The sequence below is a fragment of the Lactuca virosa genome, chromosome 9, assembly GCF_052849685.1.
Source record: "Lactuca virosa cultivar CGN04683 chromosome 9, Lactuca_virosa_CGN04683_v6, whole genome shotgun sequence".
Taxonomy (NCBI): domain Eukaryota; kingdom Viridiplantae; phylum Streptophyta; class Magnoliopsida; order Asterales; family Asteraceae; genus Lactuca; species Lactuca virosa.
The window spans coordinates 91,095,849-91,114,787 of NC_136434.1; the positions used below are offsets into that span (position 1 = coordinate 91,095,849).

The 18,939-nt window shown below is 29.7% G+C and overlaps 2 protein-coding genes across 3 annotated transcripts; one reads left to right on the plus strand and one right to left on the minus strand.

The window, feature by feature from the left end:
• Window positions 1-10,473: 10,473 nt before the first annotated feature.
• On the plus strand, window positions 10,474-13,663 carry PTAC12 (plastid transcriptionally active 12). Of its 2 annotated transcripts, none has more exons than XM_079072822.1 (11): window positions 10,474-10,538; window positions 10,717-10,782; window positions 11,173-11,877; window positions 11,958-12,070; window positions 12,143-12,402; window positions 12,471-12,592; window positions 12,710-12,778; window positions 12,882-12,944; window positions 13,061-13,153; window positions 13,237-13,359; window positions 13,472-13,663. In XM_079072822.1, exons 2-10 carry the CDS (start codon window positions 10,732-10,734, stop codon window positions 13,348-13,350), a joined length of 1,590 nt encoding a protein of 529 aa, XP_078928948.1. In that variant the 5' UTR covers window positions 10,474-10,538; window positions 10,717-10,731; the 3' UTR covers window positions 13,351-13,359; window positions 13,472-13,663. The 2 variants fall into 2 exon arrangements, with proteins under 2 accessions (XP_078928948.1, XP_078928947.1); XM_079072821.1 differs by having other exon boundaries at window positions 10,482-10,614.
• A 1,867-nt stretch (window positions 13,664-15,530) lies between these two features.
• Window positions 15,531-17,381, minus strand: LOC145137406 (protein yippee-like). The gene is made up of 6 exons (XM_079071531.1): window positions 17,259-17,381; window positions 16,966-17,087; window positions 16,336-16,379; window positions 16,115-16,223; window positions 15,979-16,034; window positions 15,531-15,900 (listed from the first exon to the last, which is right to left on the minus strand). Exons 2-6 carry the CDS (start codon window positions 17,059-17,061, stop codon window positions 15,813-15,815), a joined length of 393 nt encoding a protein of 130 aa, XP_078927657.1. The 5' UTR covers window positions 17,062-17,087; window positions 17,259-17,381; the 3' UTR covers window positions 15,531-15,812.
• Between the last annotated feature and the right edge of the window lie 1,558 nt (window positions 17,382-18,939).

Consider the following 18,939-nt stretch of genomic DNA (forward strand, 5'->3'; position numbering starts at 1 on the left):
TATTTGAAGGCTTGGAGAAAATAAAGTTTGAATTTGCAAGAACCGGAAGAATATTCGAGCATGTGCAGATTAATGATCGGTTGATTACGTGAGCTATGGATCATTTGGAATAGTCATCTTGGGCTTAAATTGAAGAAAACATGAAGAATTATGGACTACAAGCTTATTGGACTCGAACTGGGCCAGTGGGATATGCTTTGGAGGCCCAAAAACTCAAAATAGCCCATATCGGGCACCACCCGCCCAACCCGCCCGCGCAACATCACGCGGGCCGCGCAACCCCCTGCAGGGGCAATTCCGGAAATTCTTCTTTTGAGTTATATGGGGATGGTTGGAGTGCCACTTTTGAGAGAACTTTATATCCGATTTTTTTGACTTTTCTCTGGAGTTTGGAGCTAGAAGAACACCAAGAACATTGTGAAGAACATCATCTTTTCACTCTTAAATCTTGCTACATGTTTGGTACTATCTATTTTTATTTTAGTTTATTGAGTTTAGCCATGCTAGGCTAAACTTCTTTTGGTTGACTTGGATGTAATTTCTTGAATGATTTGGTTATTTTGAAGAACTCCATGAACTTGTGTTGAATATCTATGATTATATTTTCTATGAAAACTTCCTTCATGATTATATATCTCTAGTCATGAATATTGATATGTGAATGTTATTTTTGTTGGTTAAATTCTTGGCTAAGTAATGGGTCTTCAATTTAACAAGCAACAATTAGTTTAAATGTTTGTTTTCATTTCATTTAGACTAATAAAATATTTTCTCCATAGTGGTAATGAAAGCAATAGATTACTCTTTGGATTTGGTGACTCTTAAAATCTAATGCTATTTGATTTTCACAAAATTGCATGCTTCATTAGTTTTGTGACTTTGATTTAGGAAATGTGCTATGAGCTTCTCTAGTCATTTTAATACAAAAGAAGAGTTGAGGCAAGTTATGCTTATAAATTGCTATAGCCAAGTTAGATTATAAACACAAGTATTGCACCTTGGTATTCTCATGATTATTTAACCACATGTTCAAGTGATGAAAGTCCAAAGTCAACCATCTTTCTCTTATTGATTTTACATCAAACTTTTCTTTTGTTGAATTGTGTTTTTAAATCTTAGTGTAATTCTAGTTTTCTTTTAAACATCTCAAAAGATCAAAATCCCCCAATTTTATTTTATTTTAGTTTTACAAGTGTTTGTACAACAAGATTATCATAGAGTTATAAAATTGAACCAATCTCCGTGGATATGATCCCTTTACCACTATACACTATTTTAGTGTGTAATATTTAGGGTATTTATTTTGTTGGCCTCGACAACCACCAGGTGTCAATGTCAATGGCGGTGGGCGGTGGAGATAACGGTCGACGATTAACCTCAGCCACCACAGCAGCCAACGCCGCCACACCATCACCAACAAAAGCACTGGTGTGTGTTGTTGCTTCGTTGTAGAAATCATCACAAAAAAACAGTCGACCGACAGCTCCATTAGGGTTGTTGTAAGCAGTCGTTTTTTAAGCGGTGTAAGGTAATTAGGATGGGGAGGCGATGGTGACCAAGCAGACGGTGGTGATGGCGGTGCTCAATCGGTTCTAAAGAGAAGCCCTCACAGACGGTGGAAGGATTGAGATGAAAACCGATGGCAAATAAAAGGAAAGACAATGGAAGGATTGGGAAGTAAAAGAAAACGTAATGGAATAACGATAAGAGAGGCGGTGGGAAGCATCCAGAAGCGGCAACCATGTATGGTATAGAGGAGAGTAACCGGAGGAACAGTACCCTGGTCAGGTACTGTTCCTAACAATTGTCCAAGTTTAATATATATATATATATATATATATATATATAAATTTGAAAACTTACAAAATACAATTGTAAGTTGTTACACAATGCAAAATTTTCAAATGTTATATTTAATAAATTAATCGTTTTATAAATAAAAACTATTTTACTGAAAACTGTTTATTAATGGTAGGGATGAACATTTGTACTGGACTGGATTGGACCGACTCTTGGACCGGACCAGTTTTACAGAAATTGGTGGACCTTAGACCGAACATGTTGAGGCTTACGAGGTCCAGGTCTAAGTTTGTTTCTTAATTGTGGGGGTGATCATTTGGACTGAACTGGACCGGACCGAATCTTGGATCGAACCGGTTTTGCAGAAATTGATGAATCTTGGACCAACCTATTGAGACTTTCCAGGTCTGGTCCCGTCCGGTCTGAAGGTCCAAATGCTCACCCATAATTCATGGTAGGGATGTAAATCGGTCTGAAATCAGACCAACCCGGACTTGAATCGAAAGAACCGAAAACTGATTACGGAGTGGACGAGAAACTGAGAACGAGACCGAATACCACTAATCGGTTTCCATCAGTTTCGGTTTCGATTTCGGTTCTACTACGTCTGCTATCTAAAAAGATGTTTGGTATCGGAACTGGCTCGAACCGAAAGAACCAGAAACAAAAAATGATGAATTGGAGGAACTGGACTGAATACCACTAACCGGTTCCAACCGGTTTCGGTTTCGGTTCGGTTCTGTTTTTCGGTTAAAAAGTTCATCCCTAATTCATGGTGTGTTTGGTAAGAGTAACTAATAGCTAGTAGTTTGGAAGTTGTAATTTTTATTTGTTTAGAAATATTTATAAAAAATATTAGCTAAAACTAAAACCGACAAAAACTGAGTTAAAATAGTTTTTGAATTATGTGTTTGTTGTTTAAAATAAAGGTTTCTATTTCGTATTTCGAAACAGAGTTTTTCTTTGATTAAAGTTTTTTTAAAAGCTAAAAGATGTAAAAAGTTTGCTTCAGAATTGAAGAATTAAGCACTGCATTAAATAACTACTTAGACTACAACATCTACTTTTATAGTTTATTTTTAGAGTGTAAAATATAGTTTAAAGCAAACACCACTCTTTTTTATGTAATGCCAAAAACATATTAAGAATATTTCGTTTTCATTATATATATATATATATATATATATATATATATATATATATATATATATATATATATATATATATATATATATATTGCTTCAGATTATAAGGTTTTACAAATTTGTATGACATCTTTTTGTTACACTAACATTAAAATTTATATTATGAAATAAGTATAAACAAATAAAAAGTTCGTATAAAAATAACTCAAATTAATTGTGATTTTAATAAATTAATTATTTTATTAAATAAATAATTTCATTCATAACATATACGCACTCATTTATAGAAATATTACATATATATTTGAATAAACATTATATATACATTTAAAGAAATATTACACATAGTACATTGAAGAAATATCATGCATACATCAAAAGAAATACTATATATTCATGTGCTGGAAATTATTTTCATAAATGATCGGTTAACACATTTTATAGATCGAAATGAGTCTCTTTGTCTTTAATGCAATTATACAAAACAAAAAATTGTTGAAAATATTTTATCGGTTTATAAATGACTAAAAAGTATTAAAATTTTAAATACATTTGAAAAAGTTATCAAATTTATTTTGCCTAAAAATAATTAAATATTCTCAAATTATATGGACACAAAATTACTACAAGTCAAATAATATATATATATATATATATATATATATATATATATATATATATATATATATATATATATATATATATAACTAAACTAAAAGGATCAAATATAATAATATAAAATTATCAAAAAATAATAATAACACTCTGAAACTTATTAATAAATTATTTATTTATAAAATATAAACAGAATTATGTTTAGACTTTATTATATTTTACATTCTATAAATAAGCTATTAAAAGAGAACCTTTAATTCATCAATGAAGCAATCAAGACCCTTGATTGTGTTTCAATCTTATTTTTCCACTGTTAGATCAAATTGTTGACATCATCTTCCCAAAATAGAATTCAAACACAATTACATTTAATTATATAATCTTTATTAATTATAGAATCTTTAAATTCAGCAATTATTTTATCAATTGAAGCATATCATTTGATTTATATACATGATATCAATTTCTCTAATTAATATTGTTCCTAATTTAACTCCCTTAGTTATAGTTTTTGGTTTCAAAATTCAAACTTTTTTTTTTGAAATAACTCATTAAATAAGCATATCAATAATTCAGTTGTTAACCTATAAAATATAATCTAATCTCATTAAATCAGCAAAATATTTGAGAATCAAAATTAAAGTTAATATTATTAATAAATTATCTCCCAATATATCTCACATAAAATGAATCAATTTGAGATAATGGTTTGAATTTTAAAACTCATTAAATAAGCAAGCCAATTAATTTGAAATTTTGAATTAATATAATTGATATCATTCTGTTTTTCCAGATGAGCCGAAAATCTCCAAGATGATATCTTAGGATCCCAATTTTTTAGAAGACAATCATTTGCTTATTCAAAAACACCCTATATATAATACATTGAAGTTATTATTCTTACGATTTTGGATTGAGTCCTACGATTTACAATGTTCTTCTTCAACGATCTTCTTCTCCAATTCCTTTTTTCCAGGTTCTTTCTTTACTCTGTTTTCCTTATTCTTCTCCAATTTCTTGCATTGACTCTGTTCTTATTATCTGTTATTAATATGTTCTTGTTGATAGGTCATGAAAAAAATTTATCAATCTACTTTAAGTATATTAGTTTCATTCATTTTGTCACAGAAACAAAATTATATCATTTATATCGATGTTTTAAATGTGTTGACCTATGTTTGTCAAGATAAAGCCATAAAAGCCGTTTTAATGCATGATGACAAAATTGGTGGAACGGACCAAAAGCAAGATAAAGAAGTCTTTTATTGTTACACTTCAACTTGCATTAACAAAGACATATTTGTTGTTCCAAGGTTTTCAATAACTCTTTTCTACATATTATTATAATCTTCGGTTAAATTTTCTAATTTTATATTATTGAATTTGTTTATATCAGTGATTTAGTTTCAAAATCACCATTAGAGTACAAGACTTTACCGATATGGTGTCACTTACGTTATTTGATCGTGACGCAAAGAAACTTCTGGAAAAAAACACACAAGACTTGCTTCAAAAGCTTAATGAGGTTATCGATATTAACTTCATTTACATAAAACTAATTTTTACTTTTTGTCTATCTAATTTTATAACCGTTCATTTTTTTAGGAGGGTAATATTAAGATTTATCCATCTCCTTTGAATTTACTTTTGGATAAAAAGTTGGCATTCAAAATTCAAAATTAAATTATAATTTGAAGAACAAAGTTGATGGTTATGCAATCTCAAACTTCAATGTTGATAATACAATCATTGTTGAATTGGAACTTTTTTTTAACATCGAACAGGTAATATTCTTTTACGAAAAATACTACAGACACCACACTTATTTAATTTTGTTTTCATATTTCAGTTGATCAACTAAAATATTTCTATGTACTACAAATATATGCGTCAGAATCCGATTCTTTTAACGTTTTATCGACAGAATTCGGATTTCAATACATATTAAATTTAAAAGGTTTTAAATATAATATAACTAAATCTAATATTCTAAATATTTTAAAATATTATTAACTTTTAAATTGACATATGAATTTATTTTCTATATTTAGGATGTTGTTTCGTTTACTGGTGATAACATCACACCCGCTTCAAATCTTGATAAAAGTACTGCAGCAAGTCCACTAACTAAGTGGACATCCTTTAAAAAAGTGTCTAGACATGAAGAATTAAAACACAATCTGGAAGATGTTTACGATGTTAATAATCTGGCAACAATGTCCTCAACCAAATGATCATCAACATCAATGACATATCGTACTTTTGGAGAAGGCAAACAAAAACTGTTACTTCCAAAGAAAGAAAAATAATATATGATTTTCATGATTTTTAATTACTCATATAGGGTTGTAATAAAATAAAATTTTGATAAATTGAAAAAATTGTTCAACGAAACCTTAAAATTTTGAAATTTGTTGGAAATTTCGTTATATGTCAAGTTAGGCTTCTTTTTGTGTTGTCATGTTTGTTGATTTGGCTATGCAGGGTTCATTTGAAGTTCAATTTCTCTACACGAATGTTAATGTTCACATCCAAGTGGAAACAATCACATCTGATAAACATTCTAAATGATTTTTCACTTACATTAATCAAAATTGGTACTTTAAATGGTGCGTTCTCATGGATACCACACTGGTTGTGACTATAGAGACCTTCTAGCGATCTATAGAAGAATCCTAATGGCTCTATGAAGAATTTTGTTGCGTTTTAAATGAAGGATCACTCTGTCAACATTCGTTCTTTATAGTTCTTTCTCTTATTTTCGATATAGATGCATGTCACAACAATAAGACAGAAAGAGGTGTTAGTGACCATTAAAGATGAAGATGTAATATATAATTTAAGAATATTATATGAAGTGTAAATTGTAGATTTGTGATATTTGTTTCTATGAAAAATATGTTGTTTGATTGCTAGGTTACATATAATTTTTTTTTTAAATTTGATTTTGACAAGTTTAATCTAATTTGATAATTGAAGCAGGTAGGAAATATATATGCTAACGATTTTGAATTTGTATTGCCCTTTAGAAACCAATCGTAGCTTCACAGACCGTTCCCTCATATCTTAGTAGGTCTTAGCATTTCCCTAAATTCAGCTACAAGAAGTCATGGATACACTCCTTGAATCAATCCTCTATACTGAATTTCATTTGTTAGTTGGATGTGGTGACCAAAATACAAGATTTGTGAAAGTTTATTATTATTTATTAGTGTTAACCTTTGGCAAATTATGAAACTAATATTATATTTTTGTTCATAACATGTTTTTTTGTAATAATTTCTTTGATCGGAAGATATGTATATGTGATTGAGTGTAGCCTGAAAAATCATATTTTAATTCTTATAAGGAAAAAATACTTTAGAAATTGACCAAATTACAATGTCTGAATTTGATGTTTATGGGTATGGCAATACACTTTATTTGTAATGTTTATCTAATTTCTTTGTAGATTTTAACGTTGTTGGTACATATAATAATTTAGGTGCTGTTTGTTTTTTCTGAGACAAAATGTCTGCAGTCTGCGGACCACATCTGTAGACCTCTGCAGTAGACGATGTGGACCAAACGTCTGCAATCTGAAAAAAAGAAGACTGTTTGTTTTTTTTAACATTTGCGGGCTACTAAAATAAACTGAAATCTAAATAAACTGATTTTTTTAAACTTCAAAGTGTTTTTTTTAATATTTTTATGACTTTGTTATAAATAATTAACAATTCTATATCAACCTTTATGTATTATTGTATAAAAAATAAAAATAAAAATGGTATGAATTATAGTATATATTTGATAAAAACCAACAACTTTGGTTGCAAAGTTATAACTAAACATTATAATTAATGATAAAAGAATTTGATACATAAATGAATGGAAATAAACTTCGATTTTTTCAATTAAATCCATTAAAAACGTAGCATAAATATTTTCTCGAGAATTTGACGATAGTGTATTAAATAATGTTTTACAAAAATTAGCAAAAAAATATAAAAATATATTATGATTTTTTTTTTCGTATTTATATAAACAACTTCAACGACTATTATTGTAATAAATCTTTATTTATAAATTTGTCAAAAATATCATGTTTGTATCGTCGAATGTTTTTTTTTTAAAGTTTTGTAATTTTTTTTAAAATTTTTTATTATTAATAAAGTTGGAAAAATATAAATTAAAAAAAAACTTTAAAAAAAATATAGATATATGTGTTTTTTTAGGCTAGAAAATGTCTGAAGATGTTAGAAGACTCTTGTCCACATCTGCGCCAAGAAGAGGGCGCACATACATTTTTAGGTCTGCAGTCTTCAAAAAAACAAACAGTCTGTGAAGGCTAATGTCCGCGCGTGGTCTGCGCGGCGCAGACAGAAGAGGCCACGCAGATCTGCAGACAAAAAACAAACACCACCTTATTGTTGCTTTTGGTTTTATAGGGCCAATATGAAAAGAGTCATATGAGCCTTCATGGGAGTTGGAACACCGAACAAAGTCAATTCATAAAGCTACTACACAACCTATTTTAATTAAGAAGTTGCATTATGTTGTGATAAAACAAAGATCACGTAGATCATTTTTGTTAAAAATTAATGTATTAAAAACCAAATTGCTCTAATATAAATTTTAAATATTTTTATTAAAAAAGTTTGGTTCAAAAACTCTAAAAATGAATCTAACTAACATTTTTTTAATTAAAATTCCACATAAGACAAAACCACAAATTAATGTGATATGTATTTAATTTATGTTCCCCGCGTTTAACGCGGATCATAATCTAGTTTATTTATAAAATATAAACAAAATTATGTTTAGACTTTATTATGTTTTACATTCTATAAATAAGCTATAAAGACAAAAATAAATTTAGTTTGAAAATGTCTGATATCTAAAATTTTAATCTATCTTCATTATAATAATATTTAATAACAGAACAATAATAAAAATATAAAACCTTGTTATGTAACATTTTAGGGACTATTTATGTAAATTCAATGTTTATATTTCTGGAAAGGGTTATTTCCATAAAAGACCCTACATTTTGATTTTTTTTCTTTTTAGACCTAAAAGTTTTTTCTTTTCCGAAAAAGACCAAACTTTTACCTTTTACTTGTTACTTTAGACCCTAATAGGTAAATTAAGTATTTTTATTTCATAAAAGACCCAACATTTTGTATTTTTTTCCAGTTTAGACCTAAAATGTTTTTTATTTCAAGACTAGTTGTATAAAAAACGTGATTATATCCTTTTAGTTTAAAAATATACATCGATTTAAACAATATAATTATTATGCCTACATTTATTTATGATTGTAAAATTCTTTGTCCATGTATATTTATAAAAAAGACCCTATATTTTGTAGTTTTTTCCGTTTTAGACCTAAAATGTTTTTTTTTTCAAAATAAACTCAACTTTAAAATTGGTTATAATCTTCAAGACCAATATATATAAGGTACTTTTTTATTACGCCGAAAAAGAAAGTACACATGTATACACTAAAAAATATTATCTGATCTATTATCTTTTGAACGAATATAACCTAGAAGAATTGCAAAATTTTATTTTTGTCTAAAAGATATATCTTGGATATATATTATATCATTAAACTTGATATATTATTTATAAAAAATGTTATTATTACTGCTAATAAAAAGTTCGATGTTAATTTGATATTTTTTTGTAACATGGATAATACATGGCTAGAAAGAATCTTTTAGCATAATAACATTTTTTTTTATTTGTAGGAAATAAACATACCAGGTAATTTAACAAAACTGTATACAAAATATTTTTTTTAGTTTGTCTATTATACTTATTTCGTGAGTTTGGACATATTTCCCTCTCTCACTTTTCTATATTATTTTTTTGGTTGAATTTTTTAATCAATTTTTTTGGAACAGTTAACAAACGAACTAACTATCATACTCCTAAACCAAAGCCATAGAATATTTTGTAGCATTAGCCCGTTATTGAATAATATGGTATAACTATATCAAATACATACATAAAAATATTAATCCTAAACATTCATAATAGTTTTGTTTAGATATATCAAATTCAAGTTTTGTTTAAAATTGCAAAATCTTATTTTGTCTACAGTTTATTAAATTACATGGTATGTTGTTTTTTTCTACAAATAAAAAAGTTGTTATTATGCTAAAAGATTCATCTTAGCCATGTATTGTCTATGTTACCAAAAAACATCAAATTAACATCGAACTTTTTATTAGCGGTAATAATAACATTTTTTATAAACAATATATCAAGTTTAATGATAATATATATATATATATATATATATATATATATATATATCCAAGATAAAGTTTAATTATATCTTTTAGAAGAAAATAAAATTTTGTAATTCTTCTAGGTTATATTCGCTCAAAAGATAATAGATCAGATAACATTTTTTTGTGTATACATGTATACTTTCTTTTTCAGTATAGTCAAGAAGTACCTTATATATTTGGTCTTGAAGATTATAACCAATTTTAAAGTTGAGTTTATTTTGAAAAAAAAAACATTTTAGGTCTAAAATGGAAAAAAGTAACAAAATATAGGGTCTTTTTTTTATAAATATACGTGGAAAAAGAATTTTCCAATCATAAATAAATGTAAGCATAATAATTACATTGTTTAAATCGATGTCTATTTTTAAACTAAAAGGATATAATCATGTTTTTATACAATTAGTCTTGAAATAAAAAACATTTTAGGTCTAGATTGGAAAAAAGTATAAAATATAGGGTCTTTTATGAAATAAAAATACTTAATTTACTTGTTAGGGTCTAAAATAACAAGTCAAAGCTAAAAGTTAGGTCTTTTTCGGAAAAGAAAAAAGTTTTAGGTCTAAAAAGAAAAAAATCAAAATATAGGGTCTTTTATGAAAATAACCCTTCTGGAAATAGATTTGGTAACTTAACGTTATCCGATATTTTTCCTTTCTTCGTTGTCCCTCCCTAAAACCCTGTCGAGAAGAACTTGCAGGTCCAATTGAACCTTCCATAAACCCCTTATCGTTACCAGATTCATGCTACGATCTGCAGAATTTTAGTGGCTCATTGTAACTTGTTTTGCTTTGTTGCATCTTAATCATCAATTAACTTTTGGGTATTGTTTTTTTCACCTTTCTCGTGTACTAAAATCTTTATCGCTGTTGTTGCAGATAGAATCGATAACTATGATTTCTGGATGTGGCTGTGTAACCAACAAAACTCCGCTGTTATTTCAGGTTAGGTTAAACTATTTTATAGCTCTGTTTCGAATTATTAAGATTTGTTCGAGTTTTGAAGGGACTCTTAGCAAATCGACTGAAATAAACACTCTAATTGTATATTTGTTCAAATTGATACACCAATTTGAAGTCCCAATAATCAGATTGGGTAAAAGTCACTTCGATTTATTGGATTCACACACCATAAAACTTGTGAAATTAGTTTGTTACCCATAAAGAAGTGGAGTTTCTTTCTTCATCAAACACTTGAGTGTTCTTTAAGTAGATTTACTTTGAACTTTTATGTGTAAACCTACAAAGAACACATTCTGAAAGACACCTGTTTCATTACAGTTGACATTCTACTAAACCTCAAAGAAGCTCATTAAAAATCTGTGAATTCTACAGACATCTCTTGCAGGTTCATTTCCATCTTCACTATGGCATTCAAAACTCAGATTGAACACCACTAAAAGGGCTCCATTATTTCCTTGTGTAAAGTGTGAAAAAACAGATGATGAGAAAGAGAAACCATCTTTTGAGAAACTATCTGTTGAGAGGGCCCCATATCATAGTTACAAAGACTCGATATCCGGTCAGGTTGAGCCAGCTTCAGGTGCCCGGGCAAGTATCCTCGGGCAGGATTATTTACCAGAGGGCACAGTCGGTCAAGCCCGGGCAGCCGGTGCCCCTGGGCCCACTGACACATCATCTGTAGCTCCATCTTATGGTCAAAATCCAGGAAGCAGAAGGAAAATGAAAATGTACAACAAATCCTCAACAACTCCTGCTTCCAATTCCACTGAAACAAATACAGTTTTAGATCAAGAAGATGATTTGAGTGAAGATTTAGATCTAGATTTGAATGAAGGATTTGAAGAATCAAAAGACGATTTTTCTGACTTTGTGGTGTATCAAAAGGAATCTGAAATGGAGAAATTAAGTGGATATGAACTTGACAAGAAGATTGGAAACCCTCACCCTTTTATTGATCCTCAAAAGAGAAAACCAATTAAGGAGCCTCTTACAAGTGAAGAGTTATGGTGGAATTGGAGAAAACCAGATAAAGAACAATGGTCCAGGTGGCAGAAGAAACGACCTGACGCTGAAACAGTTAGTAAAATTACTCATATACCCTTGAAATTATTGTGAAATTACTTATATAGTTATATACCCTTGTTGTTTGACTTCAGGTGTTTCTCAAGGCCATGGCTGAAACTGGTCAAATTAAGCTTTTTGGTGAAGAGCCAACTTTGACTGAAACTGCTCTTTATAGAGCTAGGAAACATTTATATAAAGAAGAAAGGTATAAATCTTAATTGAATTCTTCTTGAATCATGGAATGTAATCACTGATTCCATTCCAATGAATGGTGTAGGCTGCAGGCTGAACGTGAGAGATTGCAGAAAGAAGGTCCATTAGCATACTATTCAGAATGGGTAAAAGCATGGAAAAAGGACACATCACGTGAAGCTGTTGAAAAACATTTTGAAGAAACTGGAGAAGATGAAAACACACAGCTCATAGAAATGTTTTCATGTCAAACAGCTGCTGAATATCGCATAATGATGGGAACTGATCATCGGATTTCAAGAGATCCATTGGCTATGAGGATGAGAGAAGATCAAATTAAGCAAAGTAAGTTTTTTCAATTATTAAGTTAATGCATAATTAAACTTTTGACATATTTGCCTTTGGTTTTGTAGTATGGGGTGGAGATCCGGTTTATCCAACAGTGAATTATATCCAAGATCCAGATCAAGTGATTGATTTCAGAGGTCCTGATTTTCATGAACCTACACCTAATATTTTAGCTTATTTGCAAGAGGTTAGTATACTTCACTTTTTTTTTTTTTTTTTTAAATTATATAAAAAATCTTCCGTGTATAATTTGTCATTTATTAAGCTAATAGTTACTTTTGTATACTTTTGTATTATTGATTAGAATGGGAATATAACATCAAAGGAGGAAATTGATAAAATATTGGCCTCAGAGAAGGTTGAAAAAGTAAAGGTAATAACTAAAAACTAATAAATAAGCTTCCATTATTATTATTATTATTATTATTTTTCTTAAATGAATTATTTTCAATGATTCATTTCACTTGTGTAAAAAGGTAAAATCACCGGTTTCTGATGATGAAGCTATGGCTAAAGCTGTTGACATTGGTGAAAAGGAGGTAGTTTATTCATTTATTGTTCTATGAGTGTTTTTACTTTTTATTGTTATAATTGTAAATATAATTATTATTATAATTTATAAGAATAATAATTATTATGTATTTCCTTTTAATAGGATAGTGATGATGAGGGAAAATTTGAGGATGATGAAAATATTACACGCAATTGGAGTGTATTGAAAACTACTCCCGAGCTTCGCAAATCAAAGGTAATCTTTTTAATTTATATTTTGAATTTTCCTTACAATTTTATATATTTAAAAAACTCTGATTTCCACATTTTATTGTGTAGCCAAAACCTACAAAAGGGAAAGGTAAGATGACATTGGAGGAAGCGATTGCTGATTCTGAAAACTTGACTGATTTCATGTTGGACTTTGATCAAGATAAGGATAGTGGAACATAATTTTATGAGGTACATTATCTATTTCACCTTAATTATAAAAATAAATAAAAGAAAAAATTGAATTTGTTGATTATGAGCATTAAATGTGGTTGTAAATTGGATAATTTGTTGATTCTCTCAGATGTGGTGTGGATACTTTTGATAGATGAGTTGTCTGTGGGACCGGTTGGTGGTTTCATATTCCATTATTTGATAATTGTACAAGATTTATTTTTATAATGGAAGATTTTGTTCTTGTAGATTAGAATATCATCCATGTAGAATGCAACAATTTATTCATAAAAAGCATACTAAATAAGTAGTTTTTGATAAATTGTTTCATATGTATTGTTTTATCATGGATCATGCAACAACCAAATATTTCTACCATGTGTCGACTTTTCCTCTTTGAGATTCCATTTTGCTATGGGGTGTTTGGGCATGTCAATTGTCTTCTAATCTTGTGAGCCTTTAACTAACTCCAAAGTAAGATACTCTCTATGATCGTAAACAACAAACACTTTGTTTGGTCAAACTTTCTGCTTCACATTTGAATTCCTTGAATTTTGTGAAGGCTTATGACTTTTCTTTCATGAAGTATACCCATACATAGTGTGAGAAATCGTCAATAAACGTGATACCTCATACATTTGATCGATGAATTCTTCATTAGAACAAAGACATAAGAATGTGTCATTCTGGTTAAACATAACATAATTCCAGACTAGTCATTTGCAACACTAAGAGCGTATGTTCCTTTTATTCTTGGTATGTAATAAAAGCCGGTGCTTCTTGGTCCTCTAGGCAGGTTCTCAAACTCAACAAGAGATGGCTGAGACTCAAGGTTTTCAAGATCAGATTCTTACCCAACAACGTTTTATGTTTTTCAAGATCGTAATCATAAGATTGGATCAGGATCGGAAGATCTTACCAAAATGAACTTATATTAAATTTTGCTCGTAAGGTCTTGGGTGTAGAGTATACATTATAATTTGATGTCAGATGTCAATATGGAGTCTACTCTATCTTTTTAAACATATTGCTGCAAACTATAAAAAATAGGAAGAAAACATCTTAATTAGAAAAAAAAAACACACGATCATTATGATCTACAACTAAAGGCTTAAAATCACAAATTGAATATCATGAGTGTAATCTGCCTAACTCGAGATGAAGTGAAGATGCTCTATGAAGCTTCTTGCAACTTGCAATGCTTGATTTCAAGTTGAATAGATTACTTTTGAGGTTTAACTATATAATAAAACTAAAGAGGTGAGATCAGATCGTGTTAGGATGTTAAGATCCTAATCAGAATCCTAGGATCTCACTATAGATCTTGCTTCGGATAGATTCTAATGAGACCATGATCGTTTTTGGTTTGTAGGATCTTAAAATCGTAAGATCTTAAGACCTAAATCGGGATCTTAACAACTATGCGGTTGGGTAAAACATCCTTGTATTGCTATCATGAAACTTTTAAATCCAGGTTTTAAAACATGAATTATTATCTATTTCATTCTTGGTTCCCTAATTTGTCCTTAGGATCAAGCTATGAGATCTCTCTACATATAGACTTAACTCCGTATAAGGAAACATTGGGGTATATCATGTTACATTCGGCCACCGAAAGAAGTCTATTTATGAGAAGTTGTAGCTTTGTATCGTTTTTCTTTAAGAACAACACAAGCAACGTGTCTTATGCTTCCTCTAGAGTCACAACGTCTCTGATGTGCTCCAACACGTCTTCATCCATTGTCGTACTTAGAATTAACATTGTCTTGCTTGCTTTTATCTTCCATTTTTGTCTTGTCTCAACACGATTAAGCACTTCTCACAGATCTCACCCCTATAAGTACGACATGATACATGCTACTAACATATTGTAATTTTGATGGTTGAGTTTCATGACACTGATAACTACTTGAAGTCAACTATGAGTTTGGCTCTGATACCAATTTGTTAACTTGAGAATGGAATCACAACTTCTTATACACAACGAGAATGTTACATGACAAGGTTCTTTTGGAATGAATACCACAAACACACAACTAACATTGTATTGTGTTCTACTACTTCTGAACATGAAAAAACATGGCCATAAATGGCTTAAATAACCATAAACACATAAATGTAAAGATAATGATATGCATGGTGATAAACTTCCACACAACCATGCATGCAAAGGTGTTGACATGTCAATATTCATAAATTTGCAATTTGCCTTTCCCTTAATATTTCCATACAAGAAGATTGACACGTCTCTGATTTCCACATTTGGAAATGGCAAAAAATAGGCAAAATGATCGACTTAATATAATATATTATGTATCTCTCTCTCTCTCGCTCTCTCTCTCTCTCTCTCTCTATATATATATATATATATATATATATATATATGACTTCCACTAAAAGCATATCCTAGAAATTAAAAGGGCTATAACAGTTAAGAACTGTACAGAATAAGAAGGAAGAGCGAATCACATTCATGCATCATCTGCATCATCACTTCCACCCACCTGAACCTCCTGCCCCAATACATACATGCTCCCATCTGGACCCAATACCTTAAACCTGCTCAAAAAGTCAAAAAGTCAAACCACCATTTTTATTCTTACACCAAACACTCTTTCTCTAATTCACATTTCATACCTCTCAAGAATAAACTTCCCTTCTTTGTACTTTTGTCCCTTTTCATGTGCTGACTCCTGAAATTAATGCAAACAAAAAGAATCACTTAATGTTTATTTGAAAAAAGAAGAGGGGTGTAAACGTAAATAAATCTCACATATTTCCAGCCAACAATGGAACCACAACGAACACAGAATATATCAACAACCGTATGCATTCCAGTTATCATCATCCTCTCTTCTTTCTCTCCAACAGTCACATTCACACTGGGAAAAAAAACATCAAAATGATGACATGTCACTGTTTTCTAAATCTATGTATGAAAACTACATTTTATTTAGAGCCAAAAAGGTTAAAACATAAAATAAGAACACTTACACCTTGTCAAATAGATAAGCCTTCCCATGTCGACAGTGAAATGCCTGTTATAAAAACAATAAAGATATTAAAAACCCACAAAAACAAAAGTGAAACAAAATCAAAGGGATATGAAAAGATTTTGATTTGAATGAAATTACCAACTAAAAATGGCAAACTAAATAGTAAATACAACTAAAAGAATGAATTTTTAGGTCAAAAAATCCATGCCATGTTGACATAGTGTGATTACACTCTTCAATTTTGAGATAAGAAAATTAGGGTATTTTATTATTTAGGGTATCTTTCTTCACTAGTGGTGAGTGGTGATCCATGAGAAGTTAACATTAATACAAACCAAATAGCCATAACAATCAAGATCATATGTATGCTTAAATCAACATTTCTAACCCTAAAAAGAAAGAAACAATAAAGTAAAATTCTAACATCTTGCTAGAGTAAGTTCTATCAGATTATAAAAATTGTAGAACCCTAAAACGTTACAGAGATATAAACGAATATTTACAAGAAGGGGAAACCATTTTCATGTTGAATTCATAACATTTCGTTTGCTCATACACATAAACAGACGCACACATTGTTGATCACATACGCATAATTGATAAAAACACATTTGAATTGGGAGTGTACCTTAGATATGATGTCATCAGAAAGGGCTAAATGGGTTTTGCAATGCTTGCAGCTGTAGATGCTCCCATCGAGAGTTACCACAAACAGCCGACCCATTTCTTTTTCCTTCTCTCTCTTACTCTCTATAATATTTCATAGAAAAAGCAGAACGAAAAGATTTCCCGCAAAAGAAGATCCCCTCGTCAGTGAGAAACGATTATCGATTTTGATGATTAAAAAAAAGAAAAAGGAACATGAACATGAAATGAATTTGTGTAAAGAAGATTGAAGGGAAATGCGATCGTTTGGTTTACCTTTAGCAGAAGTGGTTACAGAGAGAGAAACAGCAGAAGATCATGCCAAATTGCCGATTGATTTTTTGTTGATTTTGGTGCGGATTTCCCACTGCTCATAAGTCATAAAAGAGAGAGAGAGCCTCTCTATTCCTTTTTCTCTTCGTATATTCCAATATTTTCATTTCAAGTCCTTCAACTTTTATCACCTTTTCCCATAGGGTCATTTTGGGGTATATTAGCATCAAGGAATTAAACATTATATGCATAATATACATGATTTAATTTCATGATTCCCTCATAAAGTGAAGCTTTTCCCTCATAAACCGAAACTTCAATGATCTTAACTATATATCCTTTTATATAAATTTGAGAATAAGCTTGATTCCGAAAAGATTTACATAAAATGAATATGAATGGAACAATAATGAGTTCTCTAATATATCAAAATATTTAGGGGATGTATGGCAAAAAATGCTTATGACTTATTAGCCTATAATTATGACTTATTAGCTTATAGGCTAAGTGGTTAGAAGGAGTTAATTTATGAAAAATGATTTATTAGTACTTTGTAACCGCTATAAGCTATTTTTTATCCGAACATTTTTTTAGCTTATAGCGATGTAGAACCTGTAATAAGCTAACAAACTCATTTGTCAAACACCCCCTTAGCAAGTGTTTTCTCACTAATGACGAGGAGGGTCTCGTCTTTATACACACATATATATATATATATATATATATATATATATATATAGAGAGAGAGAGAGAGAGAGAGAGAGAGAGAGAGAGAGAGAGAGAGAGAGAGAGAGAGAGAGAGAGAGAGAGAGAGAGAGAGAGTCGTTGGCTACTTATAGACTTTAATGATGTTCGAATCAATCATCTACAATTAGCATTGCAAAAACCTATTTGTTCCTTTCCGGTGACACCATATCTACGGTACATACACAATTCATTGATTCAGATGTATTTCATGTGTATTTGCTCAAGAATGTGTGCATCTCATTATGTGTATGAACAAACAGAATGGTATGGAATTAAAGATGAAAAGGTTTGTGATATGTTTCTCTCATTTATGCTTTGTTTGTTACACATGGCACGACAATATTGTCATGCATTTTTCCGTGGCATGTAATGAGGGCTTTTACGACTTTGTTAGCGTTATTTACGGTTATAACTAGTTCTTGATATAAATATTTATTTATCATTTCAAACGGTGTATATATATATATATATATATATATATATATATATATATATATATATATATATATATATATATATATATATATATATATATATATATATATATATATACTAGCCGTTTACCCGCGCCAAGCGACGGGTGTGAATAGTTTTTCAAAAATTACTTTGTAGAAGAAATTAGTTTTTTTGTGCAAATAATTTACTAAATCTAAACAATGATCAATAAAAGTTATGGTAACATTATACGAAATTAGTAAGAATAAAAATGAAAAGTTCAGATTGTTTACAAATTTGTAGTAAAAGAAGACGTATTGGGTGATAAGATGGATGTAACAAAAATAATAAGTCGTAAATAAAAAAATTTAAAATGTTAATTAAGTCAAATATAAACTATTAATTGTTACTCTTTATGTTCCAAATTTACAATTTACTTTTGACTTTTCAAGCCTTTATTTTTTAATTTTTGACCTTAAATATTTTTATTTGTGTTATATAT